Source organism: Geotrypetes seraphini, chromosome 5 (genome assembly GCF_902459505.1).
Source record: "Geotrypetes seraphini chromosome 5, aGeoSer1.1, whole genome shotgun sequence".
Taxonomy (NCBI): domain Eukaryota; kingdom Metazoa; phylum Chordata; class Amphibia; order Gymnophiona; family Dermophiidae; genus Geotrypetes; species Geotrypetes seraphini.
The window spans coordinates 204,380,718-204,404,797 of NC_047088.1; the positions used below are offsets into that span (position 1 = coordinate 204,380,718).

At 40.3% G+C, this 24,080-nt stretch overlaps 1 protein-coding gene across 1 annotated transcript in view; it reads right to left on the minus strand.

Annotated features, from left to right (window-relative positions):
- LOC117360475 (collagen alpha-1(XXVIII) chain-like) overlaps positions 1-24,080 on the minus strand; it is a 123,855-nt gene that overhangs the window by 38,508 nt on the left and 61,267 nt on the right. The window contains exons 21-25 of the mRNA XM_033944262.1: positions 21,736-21,807; positions 11,038-11,106; positions 7,042-7,110; positions 5,764-5,832; positions 3,819-3,887 (exon numbers count right to left, since the gene is read on the minus strand). Coding sequence (XP_033800153.1) covers positions 3,819-3,887; positions 5,764-5,832; positions 7,042-7,110; positions 11,038-11,106; positions 21,736-21,807 — 348 coding nt within the window. The remainder of the gene's footprint in view (positions 1-3,818; positions 3,888-5,763; positions 5,833-7,041; positions 7,111-11,037; positions 11,107-21,735; positions 21,808-24,080) is intronic.

Genomic DNA, 24,080 nt, shown 5'->3' on the forward strand with positions numbered 1-24,080 from the left:
GCAGTGGCGTATCAAGGGGGGAGGGTGGTCCGCCCCGGGTGCAGCACAGACGGCCAGGTGCCCCTTACCTTTGTGGTGCTTCCACTGATCGACCGACAACAGGCCCAGTCCGACAAACCTCCCTGCCCTGTAGCCGCAAATCTAAATTACCTTCTTACTGCAGCTATAAGAAGGTAATTTAGATTCGCAGCTATAGGGCAGAGAGGTTTGTCGGACCGGGCCTGTTCTGTTGTCGGTTGGGCGGAGAAGCGCCACGAAGGTAAGGGGGCAGGGAGAGAGAAAGGGAGGAAAGGTGGAGTGGAGAGGAAAAGACGCTTAAGGGAAATGGGTAAAACTGAGGGGGGAGAAGGACGCTGATAGCACTGGGGAAGACAAAGGGGTGGAGAAGGACACTGAAAGGACATGGGGAAGACAGAGGGGGGAGAAGGACGCTGAAAGCACATGAGGAAGACAGAGGGGGGAGAAGGATGCTGAAAGCACATGGGGAAGATAAAGGGGTGAAGAAGGACGCTGAAAGCACATGGGGAAGACAAAGGGGTGGAGAAGGACGCTGAAAGGACATGGGGAAGACGGGGGGGGAGAAGGACGCTGAAAGGACATGGGGAAGACAGAGGGGGAGAAGGATGCTGAAAGGGGATGGGGAAGACAGAGGGGGGAGAAGAACGCTGACAGGACATGGGGAAGATGGGGGGAGAAGGACGCTGAAAGGAAATGGGGAAGAGAGAGTGGGGAGAAGAAGCTGGCAGGGAAGAAGACAGAGATGCCAGACTATGGGGGGAGCGGAGGGAAGAAGATGGGTGCCAGACCAATTTGGAAGGGGGGAGAAAGGGAGAGGCACAGTAACAGAGCAAATGGAAGACGCAGAGAGAAGAGAGACAGTGGATGGAAGGAATTGAATGAGAACATGAGGAAAGCAGAAACCAGGCAACAAAGGTAGGAAAAGAATTCTATTTCTTTTTTTTGCTTCAGGATAAAGTAGTATATTAGCTGTGTTGATAAAAATTTATAAACATTAGAGGCTCTGGTAGAAACCCGTTTACAAAGTATGTATTCTTCCCAATTAATATTTCCAAATTAATAAAATCTTTTTGCTTATTTGTAAATGGGTTTCTACCAGAGCCTTTAATTCAGTAGCATAATTAAATGAAATAACTATTTCTGAAGTTTATAGGGACGGGCGGGGATGGAGGGGATTTCTCAAGGGACGGAGGGGATTCCTTGCGGGGACGGGTGGGGATGGAGGGATTCCTCACGGGATGGGTGGGGACGGGTGGGATTCCTCACGGGGACGGGTGGGACTTTGGCGGGGACGGGTGGGGACGGGTGGGATTTCTGTCCCCGCGCAACTCTCTATTCAGAAGCTTAACTGTTAGTGATAAGCCCTCAACAAAGGAGCTCTGAACAGAGCAAATGCTGGGAAGACTTGCTAGCAAAGTTAACAGTGGCAAGAACTCAAGGCTGGGTTCTGGCTTTCCCTCAGTTCAGGCAACAAAGCAAAGTTAACTTGGCTGTATGACCAGGGAAACTGGTTACTGGATATAATAAACCAAGCCAGTGACTGAAGCCTGGGAGATTTGGCTTTATTTTCCTATTTTGCTACTCTGCTTGCTTTCTATGTTTGTGTTTCTCTTTTGGATTTATTTTTCATGGCATTTATGGACTAAGAATAGTATTTGCTACTTACCTGAACCCTGGTGAAGAGGACTGTCTTTAACAATGTAAAGTCCAGGGAAATTATAGTAAACTAGTCGTTAAGCCCGTTACATTAACGGGTGCTACAATTTATGTCTGTCTGTATTTTTCTGTCTCTTTCCTCACTCCATTTCCATGTGTAGCGCTGTCTCTGCTTTCTTCCTCAGTCTGCACTCTCAAGCTGTAACATTACTGCTTAGCTTTTTCTCCCTGCAAGCATCTCTGCTCTCTTTCTCATCCCCAGTCTCTTTGCTATTTTTCTCTTCTTGCAGGGGTCTCTGCTCTCCTTTCTCTATATATTCCTGATTCCTGCTAACTTCAGTTTTCTCTGTATGCTCTTGATCCTGTGTTTCCCTGTAGATGTCTCTTCCTTTTTTTTTTTTCCCTTCTTCACGTATGGTTGATTTATTAAAAGTTTTTATATTTTTCCTATTTGTTGCATGCCTGTCTCCTTGGCCGCTGTATGTTTCTCTTTTTTTGCTTTCTGTGTTTGTTTGTGTTTTTTTGCTGATTGTCTACTTGGTCGCTGTCAGTCTGTCTGTCTCATTGGCTGCTGTATGTCTGTATGTCTTTTTTGCAGTCTAACTACTTGGCCACTGTATGTCTGTATGTTTTTTTTCCTGAATTTATCCTTGGATATTGTATTTTTTATTTTTTTCTGTTTGTCTCCTTGGCTGTTTGTATTTTTTTTTTTTGCTGTCTCCTTGCCCACTGTCTCTCTGTCTGTCTACTTGGACGCTGTATGTAAGTATGTCTGTCTCCTTGGCTGCTGTATGTCTGTTTGTCATTTTTTTCCTGTGTCTCTCTCTCTCCTTGTCCTCTGTGTTTTGTTATTTTTTAAATCTGTCTCTTTAGCCTCCTGTCCTTCTGTGAGTGTCTGTGTGTCTCTCTCTCCTTGTCCTCTGTGTTTTGTTATTTTTTCAATCTGTCTCTTTAGCCCCCTGTCCTTCTGTGACTGTCTGTGTGTCTCTCTCTCCTTGTCCACTGTTGTTTGTTTGTTTTTTTCAATCTCTCTTTAGCTCCTGATCCCCTCTCACTGATCCTTGCGCGACTGCATGTTATTCCGGCTGGGTTTCCATGGCAACCCTGCTCGCGGGTCTGTGAGTGTAGGGCCGTTTTGTCGGGTCTGGCGGCGCCGTGTAGGGCGGAAGCGGGGAAGTGGGGCCTCAGCACCGGCCGGGCGGCTCACACCGCCGGCTCCCAGGAGCCCGAGGCCGGCGGCAGGGGAGGCAGGGACATGCCTGGCGTGCCATGGTGCAGGAGGAACGGAGATCGGCGGCTGGCTGCGGTCCTGCTTGTGGAGGCGATCGGCTGGTGACTTATAAGCGCGCATGCGCACTCCTTCGGCCACAGACCTACAGCGCACGGAACACGCAAATAGGAGTGCGCATGCGCGGCTAGCTTTTTATTATATAGGATGCCATACCTGAATTTTGGACATTGCTGACCAATGTTTGAACTATTTTCTTTTGTTTCTTCTTGGTTTATGAACTACATGACTGAGGCTGGCTGTGCTCAGCGAAATAGCCTGAAGCACCAAATAAAGCCTAAGTTTTTTGATTCAATATTACCTTGTCTGTGTCTCCCATTCTTTTGTGATTTCCACTACTCAGGGCTCCTTTTACAAAGCTGCGATAGCGGTTTTAGCGCACTAGACGCTAGCATTCTAGCCGTGTAGCGCAGGTTTAGCGCTTGCTAAAATGCTGCGTGCGCTAAAAACGCTATCGCAGCTTAGTGAAAAGAGCCCTCAGTGTGGCCTGGGCAGACTAGGCAAGTGCCTAGTCTTGTCTTACCTGAAGGGCCTTCCTCTTTCCTGGGGAAGCCACGCCAACAGGCCAGAAGAATCACTGTTAGGACCGTCTGCAGATCTAGGTAGGGGCCTAGCATGTGACTATGCTTAATAGTAATTCTAATATATTATTTTTTACAAAGTAACTGGTCCAACACTGCTTATGTCTACTGTGCAGTAAAACTTGCATTAGCTGATTAACGCAGCTTAGTAAGAGCTCCATGCATATAAATCTATAAAAAAAAAATCTATATACTATTTACTCTATATACTACATGTATTAAATCATAGGTAGATTTATTGAATTGATTTATCAGATACAAGAAATGATTTGTACCTTAGATCCTGGAAACCCTTTTCCATCAGGGCCTAGTTCCCCTGGAGGTCCTGGAAGACCAGGAAGTCCCTATTTGGAAAATAAAAGGGGTGAATTGATCTAATTAGTATAATTTGATTGAACGTTATGCAAACAACTTTCATTTATTTATTCCACTACTAATCACAGGTTAAAATGAGATAGAAATATTGATATATGAAAACATATGACTTTATAGGAGGCATTTTATTGGTGTGGTGTAGCAGTTATGGTGGGGGAAGGAAGTTTTCTTAGTATGCAAAGACAATAGAGAAGACAAGAGCAAACTTATTAAAATAGCTTAATGTGGCCACATTTGCCTATGGCTGGCTGCTTCAGGGTGGTGACTGAAGTATATTCTAAAGGTATACTCCCCTCAATGGAAGAAAGGACTGCTAACACCATCCAAAGTACTCATTCCCAGTAATAAGAATTGTGCAACAATGTCATTTTTTGGTTACTTTAAAAAACAAAGTGAAATTCTAGAAGTCTTAGGCCCTCTTTTACTAAGGTACGCTAACCGATTAGCGCGCGCTAATCGATTTAGCACACGTTAAACGCTAACGCATGCATGTTAATCTATGGATGCGTTAGCGTTTAGCACGCACTAATTCGATTAGCTTGCGCTAATCAGTTAGCACACCTTAGTATTAATGTATATAATTTCAATTTCCTTCAAAACTATTTCACTAGTGGGGCATCTAAGGACTCCCTAAACACATTCATGACTCTGTCAACAACACTGAACTTTCTGATCTCTGCATCCTCTCGCATTAATATCCTGTGGCATTTTTTCTGTGGAAAAAACTTTGAAAATTGTTCTTATATTTTTGACATTCACTCAGTATAGTATAACTACATCCTTAAAACAAAAAGTTATTATAAATGTAACTTAACCCCTTTTCTACTAAACTGCACTAGCGGTTTTAACACGGGGAGCCGCGCTGAATGGCCCGTGCTGCTCCTGATGCTCATAGAGTTCTTATGAGCGTCGGGAGCAGCACGGGTCATTCAGCGTGGCTCCCGGCACTAAAACCGCTAGCGTGGTTTAGTAGAAGAGGCCCTTAGTTTCAAAGTAATTTTTGAGATGGGAACTATCCAGTCATTTACACAGAGTGGTAGATAAATGTTTGCCTGTTTGAGAGAGGTTGCATGTGTGCAAGTGATGCAAGGAGCTTTTAACTCTCAGAAAATGTGCACAGTTTCTGGAGACTAAAGTGGCACACCAGGAAGACCTGGGGCAGTCAGAGGTACTGTATATAAAAAAGACCATCATAGTACAGTGGTTTCTGCTTCTGTGCAATTATGAAGAAACATGGTCACCCTATAGGAGCCCATCAACTTGAAATCACAGAACGGGATCTTCTAGAAGATGATGCAATCATTTTTTCATACACAGGTTGCATCTCCAGGGCTTATTTTTTTCCCAAGAGAGTAGGGATAGTTTTGCTGCTTTTACTGGTGATTTGATCATTGGAACTGTAGACAACTTGATGACTGGTGGCTCTGTGGATAACTGAGTAACATGCTTGCATGCTGAAAAGAGAGCAGATAGGATTTTAAAGAATACTGTGGAGGAAATATTTGTCACATTTGGGTACCAATAGCATGAATGAGGGATGTTCTAGAAGCCAAATTTATGAACCCAAAATTCAAACCCTCTAGGATAACCAGATAGATTTGGGGATCACAACCTTTTACTTCTGGGCAACACGGACTGAGCCTTCCCAATAGGATCTGATGGTTACTTCCAAGTGGCCTGGATTAGTTACTCTCATAAAAAGGATGCTGGACTTAATGAATCAGTTGTCTGTCTCAGCAAAGTACTTTTTATAGTATTATTTATGATAAATTAATATTGGATGGAGACTCAATATTGCTTGCCACTGAAGTATGGGACAATAAATGTAAAGTTCAGCATACATACTGGTAGTCCTGGATAACCATCTCCTTTTGGTCCAAATGGTCCAGGGGGCCCTGGATTTCCACGGTCACCCTATGAACAATGGAGAAATATGCATCGTTGAAAGGTTATTTATAGTATAATGAATCATCTGTACATTAATATTAATACATGTTCACTTGTGTTTAGCTATCTTCAAAAGTTAAATATTGATTAAACAAATGACCTACTAATGGCAGTGTTATGCATTGCCAGAAAGAAGACTGAACTTGAAGTCTTGCCAATGTGTATACTCTATTCCTAATATGCAAAAAATATCAAATAATCCACTCAAATGTCAGTTAACTACTAACAATTCTTGTTAGTCATATTTTTAATCGTATTATTAATGCAGGAAAAGGTTTCAAAGCCAGGGAGTCTCATCGTCTCATCGACTCTCACTGTCAGCATAGATGTAATCCATATAGCTACTCCATACTCCAGTAAACCTGCATATAGCTACTCCATACGCCAAAAACCTGCTTAATACATTTTTACTCTTTTTATCTTTTACTTCTTATTTTTTTTATCCTTTTTTAAATTTATAACTTGTGACTAATAAACTCTACAATAAACATTTAAATATAGACCATTTCAAAGGTTTGAAAAGAGCCGACAGGGAATTACTTATCTTCAGTGTTTTTAGTTTTCTCACGTATTCTGTTTTTGCTCTTATATTTCATTTTATCTGTGTGGTATCCAACTACCGGGGCCAGGACCGGAGCTTTTCCACGCTCCCGGAACCAGAGCCAGAGCCAACGCGACCGGCATTTTGCAGACTGTTAGGCTGTCCGCTGCTTCAAGGCCAATTATAAGGCACAGTGGTATTGCCTTTCGATACTCTGTCAGAAGTTTGAAAGCAAAACAGGGTTGTATTTTGCTATAGAAATAATTAATAGTAGTAGTGGTAGTAATTCAAGCTTTCCTCCACTGACTAACTTATGACTCTCACACCTATGGGAGAGGAATCCATCCTAGAGTTTTAAGGATAATTTGTTTATTATACTGGTTCAGTTTTGGTCTCTTTATGACCTCTTGTCATGTTGTCTTTAGTCATGTAGATATCTGTTCAATATTAAGTAAGACTGAAGCATCCAGTCATTCCATGTGGGTGCTGTTAATGGTAATGGCATTTAGTTAATCACTTTCTATATAGGGCCTGATTCATGCAAAACTTTGCATTAGACAAAGAATATTTTCCCTTTGAAGTAACCGTTGAGTTTTTAATTCTCTAGGCTTCAGTCTTGAATTAAATACTGTTACCTTTGGACCAGGAATTCCAAATCCTTGTTCGCCTATTGGACCAGCAGGACCAGGTGGGCCAATGTCACCCTGTGATTAAGAAACAAATGAGAGTTGAATTTTGCATGAAAGACATGTACCAATTGATTATTTGTAAAGAGCACAAGTTTATAGAGACCTAACCCTTTCTCACTACTTTCTATTGGCACAAGAACTCTGAATATTACATTTACTTTAAAAAATGATGGAAAAGAGGTACAATTTTTAATATTATGAGCCCTGCTCATATATTCTTGTACTTTTTTAGGGAGGAAATTTTTTTAAGTTGTTGCAAAACCTGCATAGTATCCTTTTGAAAAATTCAGGTCAGCTGGAGAATGCTCGTACTTTGTAATCATGTGCAAAAGTACAAGTGGGGATTTCAAAATGAAATCCCTATGTATTCTTTCCTTTCACCAGCCTAACCACATTTTTTTACCCACATCAAGAGGGGATTTTCAATCAAATTTTTTTTTCACACAGTTAAACCTATATAGACTTATAAAAGCATTTAGCTTTCAAAAGGAAGACTATGATAAAATGAGGAAAATGCAAAAGGGAACTAATGCAAAGAAACAGAAACATGATGTCAGATAAAGGTCAAATGGCCCACCCATTCTGCCCATCTGCAGCATTGACTATCTCCTCCTCTCCCTAAGAGATCCTACATGCCTCTCCCATGCTTTCTTGAATTAAGATACAGTCTTTGTCTCCACCACCTCTATTGGGAGGCTATTCCATGCATCTACCACCCTTTCTGTAAAAAAGTATTTCCTTGATTACTCCTGAGTTTATCACCTCTTAACTTCATCCTATGCCCTCTCATTCCAGAGCTTCCTTTAAAATGAAAGAGATTTGCCTCATGCACATGTATACCACATAGGTATTTAAATGTCTATATCATATCTTTCCTCCAAAGTATATATATTGAGATCTTTAAATCTGTCCCCATACACTTTATGATGAAGACCACCGACCATTTTAGTAGCTTTCCTCTGGACCGATTTCATCTTGTTTATATCTTTTTGAAGGTGCAGTCTCCAGAATGGTACACAGTATTCTAAAATAGGTCTTACCAGAATCTTATACTGGGGCATCAATATCTCCTTTTTCCTACTGGCCATACCTCTTCCTATTCGCCATAATATCCTTTTAGCTTTCGCTGTCACCTTTCCAACTTGTTTGGCCATCTTAAGATTATCACTTACTATCACACCTAAGTCCCACTCCTCTTTTGTGCATAAAAGTTCTTCACACCCTAAACTGTACTGTTCCCTTGGGTTTTTGCAGCCACAGCCTAAATGCATGACCTTGTATTTCTTTCTTTCTTTTTTAAATCTTTAATTTTCCAAAGCTAACAAAAAAGTGCAAAACAATATACATACATATAATAATAATCATAATAAGCACTTAATCAATTAATAATAATATAGAAAAATAAAACCCCCTCTCCCTTCCAATTTTTCCATCAGGGAATAAAACCAACCAAAAGAGATACCCCCCTCCCACCCTCCCCTGGATGTGTGTGTACTAAAACAATGGAAAATAAAGTAAAAGACAACTATAACGAAGCCACAAAAGACATTTATATCGGTCCAATGGGGGGTTTAAGATATAATATCATCCCACATATGACTACATCATATGTCAACGGAATCGATGACTCCAATATGGTATTAATCTGTCCCCATATTGACTTCTAGAAGTTGAGTATCAAAGGACAATAGAACAGCAGATGATCCAGTGTCCCTATATCAAGATGGCAGTGCCAGCATCTATTAGATTTGGAACTATCTAATTTCTGCAAACGAATAGGGTCCAGAAACTTCTATGTAACAAAAAACCCCCAACATGTTTGTCTCATAGATGCTGATGCCGTACATCTCATCCTCTAAGTCCAAATTCGTAGCCATTGAGACACAGAAATCTGCTACTTAATCCCAATGCTCCAAATGTCTTGAAGACCAGTTTTTGGTTTCTTATTCAAAAATTCAGATATTAAGTTATACCACTTGGCAGCCTGATGCCCTAGGAAATCTATCTGGAAGCATAGGCTTGGCAAACTATACTGATCATTTAAATTTCGCCAATCAGGGAACCCCTTCTGAATGGCCTGCTTCAACTGCAACCATTTATAAACTTGAGACTTTAATATGCCAAATGATTGTTGCAGTTGTGAAAAACCAAGCATTCTCTCATTTGATATCACATCATCTAGTGTACATATACCTGCCTGCATTTAATGCTTCCAGATGATCTTAAACTCGCCAATTTGAATCTTGGAGTTTAACTATATAGATTGACACGTTGATTGTTGTATTGGTATAGATGATAGAGTGTCAATGAATTTTAATGTTTTCCATGTATCACAAAGAATACTATTGTTCTTAAAAATCCTTGGCATCTTGATACTCAAAATATGACATAATTGCAACGGGGACATGAGTTGCCAATCTAAATAAAGCCAATCCGGCAGATGCTCCAAGACTTCAAGAAGGATCCAATATATACCCTGACACAGAATAAATGCTTGATGATATCTATAAAAATTTGGAAAATTTACCCCACCCACCGCAATTGGGTTTTATAAAAATACTAAAGCAATTCTAGTGGTTTTACCCAGCCAAATAAATTTAGTAAGAATAAACCGGCAACATTGTTTACATTTGGTAACAAACTACAAGCAAAATCATCATCTTGACAGTTTGTACTCTCCCCCACCAAGAAAGATATAGCGGGTTCCAAGGTTCACACATTTCTTTGACTTTCAGCAATAAAGACTTTTCATTTACTATCATTGTGTCTTCCAAAGTTCTTTGAATCATAATACCCAAATATTTTATTCCTTCTTCCTTCCAAAAGAAAGGGAATGGATCTAATAATCCTTTCGCACAATATATGTTTAACGGAAGAATCTCCGATTTTCTCCAGTTTATTTTGTATCCAGAGAATTTACCAAACCTATCTATCAAATCCAGTAAATGCGGAATGGTGGATTTGGGATTCCTCAAATGAAGCAAGATATCATCTGCATAAGCAGAGATCTTATATTCCCGATCTGCATTATGAATTCCCTGTATCTCCTTTGCCTGTTGTATCGCCAACAACAAGGGTTCCAAAACAATGTCAAAACATCCAAGTGAGCATTTTCAAAACTGACTTTCTGGATGTCTTTCTGGTTGTTTTTTCTCCAGTGCATCTAAATCTTAAGGGTGTGTGATAGAGGCGTGTTTAGGGTGAGCTTAGCACTTGGATGTTCAGCAGGGATAATCAAACCTTTGGAGCTAGACCTGTTTTAAAAGAATTTAAGTACTAAAATGATACCCAAACTGACAAGATGACCACTGGAGGGTTTATGGCTTGACCCCCTCCCCCAGTGGTTACCAACCCCCTCCCACCACCCAAAGATGGAAAAGTACTTTTTCAATTGTTCTACCCTGTGAAAGGCTTCCCATCAGCTGATTGTAGCAGGGTAATCCCAATCAGCTGAACCAGTTTCGTGGGGTCCTGCAGGCTCAGCTGTTTGGTGATTCCCCTGCCAGGATCAGCTGAACCGGCAGGGAGAACCGCAATTTCCTCTCTCCCTTCCTTCCACCCACTGATCCCCCCCAGCCCCCTTCCCCAGAGAGCAGCTGTCATCAGAGCCCTACAGCCCTCTCCCCAACATTCCCCGCCATCCCCCTCGACATCACTGATACCCCCTGCCATCACTGACACCCTTCCACACCATCACCAAAAATCACCCCGTCTTCAAGTGATATATGCAACTTATAGAATATTATTGTTATGTTATTGACATGGCATAAAAAGTTGTGCTTATACTTAGGCACACCCTTGCCAAATGACCCTAGAATTCTATAGTGGCATCTTGGTATACAGATGCTCTTATAGATTTGGTGCCCCACGCTAGGCATCAGCGCAGCTAAACAGAGGTGTCAATTTACAGAATTGCCTCCTAAATGTCCATATTGGTGTTACCTTTGACCCCGAGACAGAACGACCAGGAAGACCAGGCATTCCAAGCCGACCTGAGACACCAGGTTCCCCCTGGAAAAAATAATAAATAGAAAATATTAAGAACATAAAAATTGCCGCTGCTGGGTCAGACCAGTGGTCCATCGTGCCCAGCAGTCTGCTCACGCGGCGGCCCTTAGGTCAAAGACCAGTGTCCTAACTGAGACTAGCCTTACCTGCGTACGTTCTGGTTCAGCAGGAACTTGTCTAACTTTGTCTTGAATCCCTGGAGGGTATTTTACCCTATAATAGCCTCCAGAAGAACATTCCAGTTTTGTACCACTCTCTGGGTGAAGAAGAACTTCCGTACGTTTGTACGGAATATATCCCCTTTTAACTTTAGAGACTGCCCTCTCGTTCTCTCTACCTTGGAGAGGGAGAACAACCTATCTTTATCTACTAAGTCTATTCCCTTCATTATCTTGAATATTACGATCATGTCCCCTCTGTCTCCTCTTTTCAAGGGAGAAGAGGCCCAGTTTATCTAATCTCTCACTGTACGGCAACTCCTCCAGCTCCTTTACCATTTTAGTCGCTCCTCCAGCCCACAACCATTTTATATATTGTATTGATGAAACTTAAATTTTAGAAAGCTCTCACCCCCTTCCTGAGTTTCTAAAATGTCATACTTCCACTAAACATTTTCTAATGGGTGCAGACAATTGGCAGATCTCAAACTCTTGAGAAGTTATTATGCAATCAGGTGCAGCAAATAACAACAAATTTGAAACAAGCTGTATTGTAAATCATAATGTTGAAGATTTTTAGCTGTTGGCTCTGAAAAGGTCTTTCAGAGTGGGGTTATTTGACAGTAACAATTGAAAGGACACATTTTAATGGATAAGTTTTCTGTCTCTGCCAATGCTGGAAGTAATCAAATGTAGAATGTTGGGTGTTTACTCTCTTAATGGTTTGGGAAGAGGTCATTTAATTTATGTTAACGAAGTTAGCTCTCAGACAATGAAGGCTCGACCCCCCACTGCTATGTACCGGTTGAGATAGATAAAGGAAGCTTTTTACACCTTTTAGCTTTAAACAATGAAGTACATATCCTGCTCCTTTGTGATTACTTCTTTGAAGCCTATGTATCCTGTCACCAGATATGGTCTGTACGTCATCTGCTAATACCACTGAAAGATATATAAATGAATGCAGATTGATATTAAAACAGGCAAAATCTCTTTAGAAAACTGTCTACCTATCTTTCTTTCTAAGGGGAATTGCCTCCAGATGACAGAATGTTTTGCAAGGCAGTTTCGGGACCAAGAAACGGATCCTGTTCGTTTCAATTTGGGGGCTACGTCCGCGATGGACTTGACATTACCAATATTTTGTGAGTATTTCTGAATTTTGAATTCTGTTCTTTAATACTCACAGGTATTGGAGTCATGTTCCAACCCTTTATTTATATTGTAGGGATTTTGGTAATCCCGCCGCGGTTACTGTTCTTTTGGCAAGGACAAATATTAATGTGGAGTTTTCGGTAAATTCCCGCCGCGAAAATAAGCAGCTGCCATTCTTTCGGGAAGAATGAAATTAAGTGAAGACTTTTGGAAAGTCTCTATTGTGGATTTACGTCTGCTCATTCTGTCATCTGTACCATTCTTTGCATGCGCTTTTCTCTTCTATCGCTTAGATAAGATTTTATAGAGTATAAGATTATATTGTATATTATTAATGTACCTCGCTTATAAGGTAAGGTAAGCGAAAATTTCTGCATTGTTATATTGGTTTTTTTTATAGAAAAATTCCTGCATTGTGATATTGTTTTTCTAATGGGTCATAAAGGCACTTAGGATTCTCCACCTCCTAGACAGATGAGACTTTGTTCGCTTCAGTAATAATAATAATAATGGTAATAACTTTATTCTTCTATACTGCCACAATCTTGCGACTTCTAGGCGGTTTACATTTAAGAGAGCTGAACATTCAGCGATTTACAATATGTGGAGGGAGTACAGAGTACAGAGACTATTAGGAATCAAAATTACAAAATATATATGTTTGCTAAGAATTTTGGAGCGGACCTGTAAAGAAAAATCGCAGCTTTCCTAAAAAAAAGGGAAAAAATTACAATGTACAGTTTGTTTAGAGATTCAGAAACAGCAAGAATTAGGATTTCAGAGAGGATTGTGAAAAGAAAGAGTACTTGGTGAGGTTCTGTTTAGGTGATGTATCTGTCGAATAGGGTAGTTTTTATGAGTTTTCTAAAGGCATTGTAGGTCAGTTTGGCTTCATTAATGTGACTGTCTAGCCAATGTTGTTGTTTATTTGCTTGGAGCATGAAGGTTCTGTCCAGAAAGGTTTTGTATTTACAATTGGTTATGCTTGGGTATGAAAAAAAAATAGCTGTTTCTGGTTTGTCTTATTGGGTTGTGGAGTGCAAAGTGGGTTTGTAGATACATAGGTGCTAGTCCCCAAACTAGCTTGAAACATATGCAGGAGAACTTGAATAATATTCTTGCCTCGACTGACAGCCAGCGCAGTGGTTTGTGGTGGGAGATGACATGGTCATTCTTTTTTAATCCATATATCAAGCGGACAGCTGAGTTCTGAATGATACCCAAATAAACGATATTACAATAGTCCAGGGTAGAAAGCACTAGTGATTGCACTAGTAATCTAAACGATAGTGGGTCGAAGTATTTTTTTATGGTCTTTAATCTCCATAGCATCGTGAAACATTTTGTTGCCACTATATTCGTGTGTTCAATCATAGTGAGGTGTGTGTGTCCAATGTGACTCCCAATATTTTTATTGTGTTGGTAATTGGGTAATCATGGTCTTTTATATGTAGCGTTGAACTGGCAATTTTATCCGTTGGGCTTGCAAGGAAGATTTTTGTTTTTTTCTGTGTTAAGTTTCAGTTTGAAGTTGCTTGTCCAATGTTCTATTTCGGTCATTATATGAGTAATGTATTTTGAGGTTTCATTTGTTATGCTATTCACTGGGATTAGGATGGAGATGTCGTCTGCATATATGTAATAGATCAGGTTTGGTTTTTGCAGTGGGTGTCCTAGAGAGGATATGTAAATGTTGAATAGGGTAGGTGAAAGTGGTGAACCTTGTAGGGCTTAATATGAATTGAATGTGAGTGAACCAGGTTGTGGATGTGTGGTATGGGTGAAGTGGTTGAGTTGGAGTCGGAGATCTGATTCTGATTCTGTGGCAGTCTTTGGCAGGAAGATGGGGAGGGCAGCCCCTCCTTCTCCTTTGTTGTAGTGACAAGCAGGCTGACTAGTTTTCAGCACTGTTTGTAGGCCGGCTGAGAACTTTTCAGCAGCTTGTTTGATACATAGACAAATTGTCTGAAATAAGTTTTTAAGAATGATAAAAGAATATTGGAAATGTTATAAAATGTTAATGTATATTCAGTGGACAGAACGAATAAGAGCTCCCTGTAAGTAGGTTTCAGGTTTGTTTGGGGAACTTACCGAAACAAAATGAAAAAGGGTAGAAATACATTTGTGTAATTATTAAAACAGACATTCAGAAAGGCATATATTTAAAAACAAAACAAAACTAATTATAATGAAAAAGAAAGAGAGAAGGATCAAAACAAAAGGGAGGAAACAAAAAATAAATAATCTAGCACTTTGTAGAAAAGATTAAAATTAATAAGAAAAGCAAGGAGCAAAGTCCCATTACAGTCCTTAAAAGGACTATTATACTCCAAATGCGTCTTTAAAAAGAAAGGCCTTCAAGCTAGTTTTAAATTTATCAAGTGATGAACTTTCTCTTATATAATTTGGTGCTGAGTTCCAGACGGTAGGGACTGTCACAGAAAAGATATTAGTATGCATGGTGCCAATGTGTCTTAAAGAGGGAATGGATAACAGATTTTGATAAGAAGAATGTAATGTGCGATGGAGGTTGTGGGGGATTAATAACCTGTTGATGAAATCAGGTAGACCGGAAGCTATGGTTTTATGTATCAGTAACATTATTTTATAAGTAAATCGATGATCTATGGGAAGCCTATGGGAGTTAATCAAAAGTGGTGTGACATGATCAAATTTTCGAGCTTTTAAGTTGAAATGATTTTAATGGCAGTATTTGAATAATTTGGAGGCATTATCTTTCTTTCTTAGTGATGCCTTTATATAATGCATTGCAACAGGATCGAGATACAATGCAGATAGAATTGGAAAGAGTAAAAAGTGATTTGACAGCCAGAAAAAAAAACAGTGTTAGTGCATAGGGATGTCCTGACTTTCTGTATCTAAATACCAAGGTCACTCAAACCTTCACAGCCCTGCCGGACTCCTATCACTTTCCTGTGGACTCATTTTTGGAGACGCAGGATAAGGGAAAGAAGTCAGACTCTGAATTCAGCTTGAGGTATGTGGCACCTTGGATTTTGGGCACTTGCGGCCGCCCCAATGTTAATACTACCAAAGAGGGTCAGGATAAATTAACTTTAATTGATACATGGGCCAGAATCAGTTTTACAGATAGAGAAAAAAAATAAAATAAAATAAAATAAAATAAAAATATGGAATTTGTGAGATTCAAGTTCAAGTTTATTTTTAACTTATTAAATAGCTTAATTTAATTTGCTAAGCGATTTACAAATAAAAACAAGGTGTACACATAAGCTTATTTATAGTAAATTACATGAGTTTGACATATTGACATACAAACTAACAGATACATAAGGAAAAAAGGGCAGAACTACAATTGTATTAATAAAGCAGAGCTCTTTTGACCCCAGTACGTTTACAAAAGTTTGATAGCTCTAGATCTAATAAATGTTGGCACTGTAATCTAGAAGCAGGGACTTTGGATCATCTAATTTTTTATTGTCCTTGTATTAACGCCTTCTGGAAGTCAATTTGGTCTCAAATTAATTATTTTCTAGAAAATCCAGTTGCTATGTCATATGATACAATTTTGTTTGGAACAATGATGAGAGCAAAGAGTCAAATTTCAGCAAATAATAATAAATTACTAATGATTATGACAGGGGTTGCCATTCAAAATATAACTAGAAATTGGAAAGATTATACAAGACTTAACTATACTTTTTGGTGGAATTCTATATGTTATATTTATAAAATGGAACGAATTCTTGCTATGCAAAAAGGAAATTATAACAAATTTAAAAAAATTTGGGGACCATTGATTGAATATTCGAATGATTAGACACTTTTTTTTAAATAGAAGAATAATATGATATGGGATTGGGAGGGTATAATGTGTGAGATTCAAATAAAATGTTGATATGTGTGGAAGGGAAGGGGGGAGGGGGGATAATATAAGATTTAATATTATATGAAGTAAACAAGTGAATTGTATGAATATTGAATGATTATTGTATACTTGTTATGAGATATGAAAATGAATAAAGAATTGGAAAAAAAAATAAAGCACAAAAGAAGACATGAATGGTGAAAACAATAGGAATAGGGAATAAATAAATTAAAGGCGTCTTTAAAAAGGAAGCTCTTCAGATTGCTTTTAAAATGGTTTAGGTCATTTTCTTCTTTTACATGCTGAGTTAAGGTGTTCCATAATTGTGGGGCCATTACAGAGAAGATATCATGATGACGAGTTCCGATAACTTTCAGTGATAGAATTGTTAAGAGTTTTTGATTAATGGATCTTAAATAATGTGATATACTATGGGGAATAAATAGTTATTAATGAATTGGGGTTCGTTCAAAGACAGTGTTTTAAAAACTAAAAGTAGGATTTTAAAGGTAATGCGATGAGTAACAGGAATCCAATGTGATTCGATCAGGATTGCAGACAGAGCTTGATAGGTGTGGAAGAGGTTTAATGAAACCTGGACCCAAGAGGCAGGTCTTAGTGCCCATACAAATATGGATTCCCTACTTATTCAGACTTTCCTTTCTAACCTCCATTCTCCTTTGCAGATTCTGGTCAAACAAATGATTTCAGAATGGCCCACTAGTTCTTGTGCATAATTTCAGATTGAAAAAAGGAGCAGTGTGGGGTTTGAACCCCCAAGCCTCAGGTTCCTTAGGCTGTAGCGCTAACCACTACGCAACACTCTCCTACGCTTTGAGATCTCTAAGCCTCGGGAAATCCTGCATTATCAGGGCCAGCCACCTACCTGGGGACCGCGCCTGTCCGCTCCTCGCGAAAGAGGGGGTCACGGGTTTCGTAGCGGGCGGGCCCCTGTCTCCGATTGAGATGGTAATAATCCATCTATAAGTACTGGATGTTTTAATTGCGGAGACCCTGGTCACTGGCTTAATCAATGCCCATCTGGCCGGTGCCCAAAGCCGCCTTTCGGACGGACTTTGGTGCAAAGAGGGGAAACCCTGTATACCAGCTGCCCTTGTTATTGTTGACATGTTCTCCTGATAACCTGAAGTTTTTTCCCACTACAAATGAAACTGCTCAGACTATGACCCACAGAGTTCCGGTATTGTCGAACGCATGAACAGGACTATTAAAGATAAAATCTGGAAAGCCACAGCTGGCACATTTGTGAATGGAAAAAATTCCTTCCTATTGTTTTAGCTGAAATTAGGATGTTGCAAAATTAAAATGTGTTTTTCTTTTCTTTTTCTTAGCAGCGGTTCGGATATATGCATGCCCATCCCAGTTTTGGCACTAGGATATTTCTGGTGTTTTCCAGGGATCCTCTTTGTCACTGCAGAGATAAAGACGATCCAAAGAGACATTAGCTTTTCTAAATATGAGATGGTTATGCTATGCATTATTTGTCCATATACTTTACTCATGTGTTCATCTCTGTTTTGTTTTTCTATAACAATGTGTTTATTTCCAGAGATAAGTTCAGCTCTGAACACTTGATCGATGGAAGAATAGTTTGAAGCCTAGAGCTATGTGTTTTGTGTTTTGTCTGTGCCATGTGGTCTGTGTTTTGTCTACTTGTTTTGGTTTGAGGGGTACCCCAGGATACATAATATTGGCCATTTCTAGAGCTAGCTCTTTTCCCACTTTTTACTAGCCCAAATGCGCAATGTTATTTTTTCCCTATAATTTGCATATGCTAAATGTAGCTTAGTTAGGGGTTATATTTTTAAGAAAAGGTTTTATTCTATATCTATACAGTGTTTATTCTATGGTGCTCACTTGATATGAACCATTCGGTACACATTTCTGACATAATTTTTTAAATACATTCAGTACAGAATTATGGTCTCTCTGAATTGCCATAATAGTTATATGCAGCACACAAAAACATATCTTTTTGGAATGTCTGATTAAGAACCTTAAGTACTTGAATATTGTCTCTCTTTTGCCATAACTATAACAAGTAAATGTATTAATATTGTCACATGTTGCCACATTCAGTACAGGCAACCTGGTCTCTCTCTCTCTCTCTCTCCATTCAGTACAGGCAACATGGTTTCTCTCCCGTTTTCTATCTCTTATTTGGATCACACTGAAGCACAGCTGCTGAATGATATCGGGACTCTTTTCAAATCCCTCCCTGTATGCACAGACATCATTTCATCTCAAGGGTGAACACCACTAGTTTACAGATCCTGTGCACATTTCATCCCAAGCGTGCATCTCACCAGTTTAAAGAGACTGTAATTCATCTTCCTGTACCCTGACTGCAAAGACTTTTACACAATGTTTCCTGTTCATCGGATATAGCCACTTCCTAAGAATGCTTTGCTGTACAATTCCACCTATTTAACCTATTCTATGGACATTCCAGACTTTATTTCATATGCTGTACATCTACTACCTCTTGGTATGGGCAATGAGACATTTCATAAGCTGCTGAACTTTATTGAACAACTTAAGAAAACCTCCAAAGAAGTGAATCATACTATCACTTTTGAAAATGAACAGATTGCACAAAATTTGCTCCGAGATGCTCATGTCTCAAGTTTGGGAACTTTTCTTTGAGTATTCGCCCACTGCAGACCATGTATTTAATGTTTTAATTCACCCTATCTTAACTATTCTACAAATTTTGCTATGATTCTCCTTTGCTGTAGAGTGAAACACGTGTACATTTCTTTTCTCACAAGGTTCCTTTTAGCTTGTAAGGCAGTTATACATGAATTTCCAGTATCTTCTCTGACACTTGCTAATTTGGTTCTAATTTGGTTTTAATTTGGCATGGCCTATTGCATTACCATTACCAGGGTCAGAGATAATATTATCCCATATCCCATACTTACATACTCTCTTATGACATCCTTGTACCTTTTTGCCTGGGCCTCCTGAGAAAGTTTCCTGCATCCCTTATGCACCGTTCATTCGCTCTACGACGGGTAAGATATAGATACGACCTATGCAACTTAAGACAGAGGTTTGAACTCATAAAGGGAACTGTTCATCTTCATAGCTTGGAGGACAGCTATGATATACTGTTAGAGATTGGCAAGGCATAAGCGAGGCAAGCTGGCTAAGGGTACCACAAGTTTGCTTTCATTTCAAAGAATATGGAAGATGTCAGCATAGCCGTTGCAGGCGTTCAGCATTTTCGGTATCAATCTGACTCTGGCATGGGGATGCAGATAGACCCTGAGGGCAGGAAGACGGTTTCAAGTAGTCCTGATTAAATCATGATTAGCTAAAATGTGTTAATGTATTAATCAGAAACTATTGTCCGAGGCATACTGGAAATTTAACTACAGCCTAGTATTCTTTTTTGGAAATTATAGGTATGCTTCACTGTTGCCGCATTAGATTTTGCTTTAGGCGATATTTACTGGCTCTGTGGAGACCTCCGGCTCCGTGTTAAACTACTCAGCCAGTAGATAGGCCAGTGCACTTTAGCTATACATAGATGAGATAGGGGTCCCAGATGAATTCAAGGCCCGAGACCAGGTTAAGGCTAGGTTTGAGTCCCTTATTACTATCAATAAGAATGTTGAACTTAAACGTAATTCTGGTTTATCTAATCCTTGGGATCTGTATTTTATTTGGATGCAGGGGTGGGTGAAAGACCTTCTTATTGTTATAATCTTTATTATTATCTGCACTCTTGTTGCTTATGTAATTTTTAGACTGTTCCTGCGCTGTTTGACTCATATTACAGTCCCTAAAACTCCTCCTCAAGAGACATATCTAGAATATCTCTCCCTCCACGCTCATGCTGTGCATTTATGACGTCATTTTCATGACGTAAGAGGGGATTGAAAGGACACATTTTAATGGATAAGATTTCTGTCTCTGTCCATGCTGGAAGTAATCAAATGTAGAATGTTGGGTGTTTACTCTCTTAATGGTTTGGGAAGAGGTCATTTAATTTATGTTAACGAAGTTAGCTCTCAGACAATGAAGGCTCGACCCCCCACTGCTATGTACCGGTTGAGATAGATAAAGGAAGCTTTTTACACCTTTTAGCTTTAAACAATGAAGTACATATCCTGCTCCTTTGTGATTACTTCTTTGAAGCCTATGTATCCTGTCACCAGATATGGTCTGTACGTCATCTGCTAATACCACTGAAAGATATATAAATGAATGCAGATTGATATTAAAACAGGCAAAATCTCTTTAGAAAACTGTCTACCTATCTTTCTTTCTAAGGGGAATTGCCTCCAGATGACAGAATGTTTTGCAGGGCAGTTTCGGGACCAAGAAACGGATCCTGTTCGTTTCAACAATCATGTGGTCCCTGGTATCACATGTCAGCTTCCTCTTTACTCTGGCGCTAACAGGAAAGCACAATTTATAGTGTAAGAGCTTTGAGCCCCTTTTATCAAGCCATGGTGGAGTGTTTTAGCATGGGCCAGCAAGGTAAATGCTCCGATGTTCATAGGAATTGAGGGGTCCTTTTATTAATGTGCACTAACCGATTTAGCGCTTGCTAAAGATTAGTGCGCGCTAAATGCTAAGATGCCCATAGGAATATAATATATGACTTAGCATTTAGCACATGCTAAATTGGTTAACACACCTTAATAAAAGGACCCCAGAATGAGCATTGGAGCATTTACTTCACTGCCCCGCACTAAAATGCTCTACTTCAGCTTCATAAAAGGGGCCTTTAATTTCCACTCACGAGTCCTGAAAAAGGTAGCCATCTGTGGTGATGATCATTTTCACATGGGTTTGAAATTACATTCTGCTTCTAATAGCCAAACCATAATAAAAGCGTGCTAATTATATACTGCACACAATACTGATTGTACTATCCTTTCAATGAAGTAACATAAGATCTCTCTGAAAATGAGGATGTATATGTTTTGGAGTCTATTAGGGCTTTTACTACAGATTAGCGCATGTTTTCTGGGTTTGCTACAGTTGACATGCACTAATCTTTGTAGTAAAAGACCCTCTATGTATGTCCATTTTTCAGCTGTGTTTCTAGATGCATTTGATGGCTCTGTAACAGACCGTCTGCTCAATCTGCAATTCTACGCAGATCAGAGATAAAACATACATAATCATATGCTAATAAAACATAAATAGGGAAAGGGAAACGGATTGGGACTTGTATACTGCCTTTTAGTAGTTTTACAACCACACTCAAAGCGGTTTACATACAGGTACTTCAAGGAATTTTCCTGTCTGTCTCGGTGGGCTCATAATCTATCTAATGTACCTGGGGCAGTGGAGGATTAAGTGACTTGCCCAGGGTTACAAGGAGCAGGGCCAGGGTTTGAATCCACAGTCTCAGGGTGCTGAGGCTGTAGCTCTAACTAACTATGCCACATTATAATAAAATATCAGACAATTAAAAAATCAATTTACTTTTGGTCCCGCGGGTCCAGTTACTCCAGAAGGTCCTGGCAATCCTCGGATACCTCGTTGACCTGGGTCGCCCTAGAAGAATATAACAAATTTTTTTTTTTAGTCTCATATTTGTTATCTCTCCTTCCCTCTATTAGCTCAAGACATGCTAAATTCTGAATGTCATATGGCAGTGGTCTTCGCTAATATTTAATCGAGGGCTGTCTTGGGTCCAAAAAGTGTGAAGGCGAGCCGATAAATATTATCCTACTTTGGGTCATGATACCAACAACGCTTCTCAACATTCATTCCTATCAGAACACTTGGCCTTGATCACACATGCAGAACACAGATAAACCCTGTACAAATACAGGACCACAAACTAAGGGCCTTTTTTACGAAGCCGTTTAGCACAGGCTGCTGTGGTAACTACCCTGAATTCCATAGGTATTTAAAGGGCTTTGGGGCCGTTGCAGCATGGCAGCTGCTAGCATGGCTTTGTAAAAGGGAAGGTAAAAATCCTAATATACACAAAGGAAAGTATAAGATGCCAGACTTTGCATGCAGTACAACACCAGAGAAATAGATTTCAATGCATTTCTTCCTGAACAGTGAAAAATATAGACAGCAGATGTAAATTCTCAAAACTGACATATTTCAATCTGTTGTACCCATTTCCCTTCCTGGTCTAAGAACATGCTTATTTTGCTTAATGGTTATTCCAGGGATGAGTAATGGTAATACACTGCCCCTAAACTTTCCCCTCTTATTGGCATCACACTCTATCCCCATAGACGTCAGAACGGAGGTGGCCACAGGGGCCATGGCCTCCCCCCAAATTTAGCCCTGGTGGTCCAGAGGTACAGCGGGAAGGAGCAAGTTTTCCGCGTTCCTGCCCGCTGCTAACCCAGTGGGTGGTGGCAGCCATGGGATGCGTTTTCTTCTGCCGCTCAGCGGCAACGAGTATGAACGCGCTTTGGTGCTCCTGCTTGGTGCTGAGCAGCTTGAATTCATGGGAGCCAGTAAGAAAAGCCGCTCGTGCCGAGCAGCAGCGCCAAAGCTCACTCGTGCTTGTTGCCGCTGAGCAGTAGAAGAAAGGCATCCCGTGGCTGCCGCCACCCACCTGGTTAGCAACGAAGTAGGAGGGCAGGGAGGGAGGCTGGGTGCAGAGTCTGACAGGGGGACAGAAGGGGGTTAGGTGCAGTGCCTGAAAGGGAGGGAGGGAAGGGGGCTGGGTGCAGAGCCTGGCAGGGAGAGGCTGGGTGCAGGGGGTAGGGAGTTGGGAAGGCATGGAGAACAGATGCTCAGGGGGTTGGGAAGCCAGATATGGCACATACTGGGAGAGGGTTGGGAAGGACAAATGCACGGGAGGGGGGTTAGGAAAGGAGGAAAAGAGAGATGCTGCATAGGTAGAGTATTGGGAAGGGAGAGAAAGAAATCCTGTTGGTGGGGAAGGGAAAAAGAATGGAGAATTGTTGGACATAGGTGTGTTGGGTGAGAGGGAAAGAGAGATGATGTATATGGGGAAAGGAAGAATTGTTGGACATGATAGTGGTCGAGAGGAAGAAGGGAGAAATGTTACACTGGGAGGGAGGAGAGATGACCCAAAAAAGGGAGAGATGTCAGACCAATGGAATGGGAAGGAGAGAGAGAGATGTCAGACCACAGAATGGAAGGAAAGGAGGGGAGAGAGAGATGCCAGATGGCAGAAAGGAGAGGAGAGAGATTCCAGGCTATGGGAAGGAGAGGAGAAAGATGCAGACCATATGAGGGGGGAAGGGGGAAGACATGTCTAACCATGAGAGAGGGATGAGATGGTGCATAGGGATATAGGGAAAGGGGAGAAAGAGGGAGGAGATGGTGCACAGCAATGGGTGTGGTAGGGAAGAGATAAGAAGAAATGCTTCTTATGAATAGATGGGAGTAGGGGCAAAGAAAGAGGGAGGAGATGGTACACATGGATAGATGGGAAGGGAAGGCATGGAAAAGTAGATTTTGAGAAGAAAGCAGAAAAATGGAAGAACGTTGAATGTTAAAAGTTAATGCTAAAGATGGATGTATAGAACAAAATACAAAAGACCCCCCTCTCATCAATACTGGGCAAGCTTCTCAAATAATATCATCATATAACATTTAAAGGCTTTTAAATATTTAAATGTGCTCATAAGTTCTTCAGCAAGGCGCTGCAGCAGCGGTACAACGTCGCTGGAAAGGTGCTTGAATTTTAATCATAACACATTGCACGGAGCAAGGATTCTTACTTCTACTGGAGTGGCAAATGTTAAACAGCTTTTGTAGAGCCATAACAGTGGACCACTTATCTGAAAAGATCAGTTCACGGCTCTAACACAGTCGGTGTTTCGCTA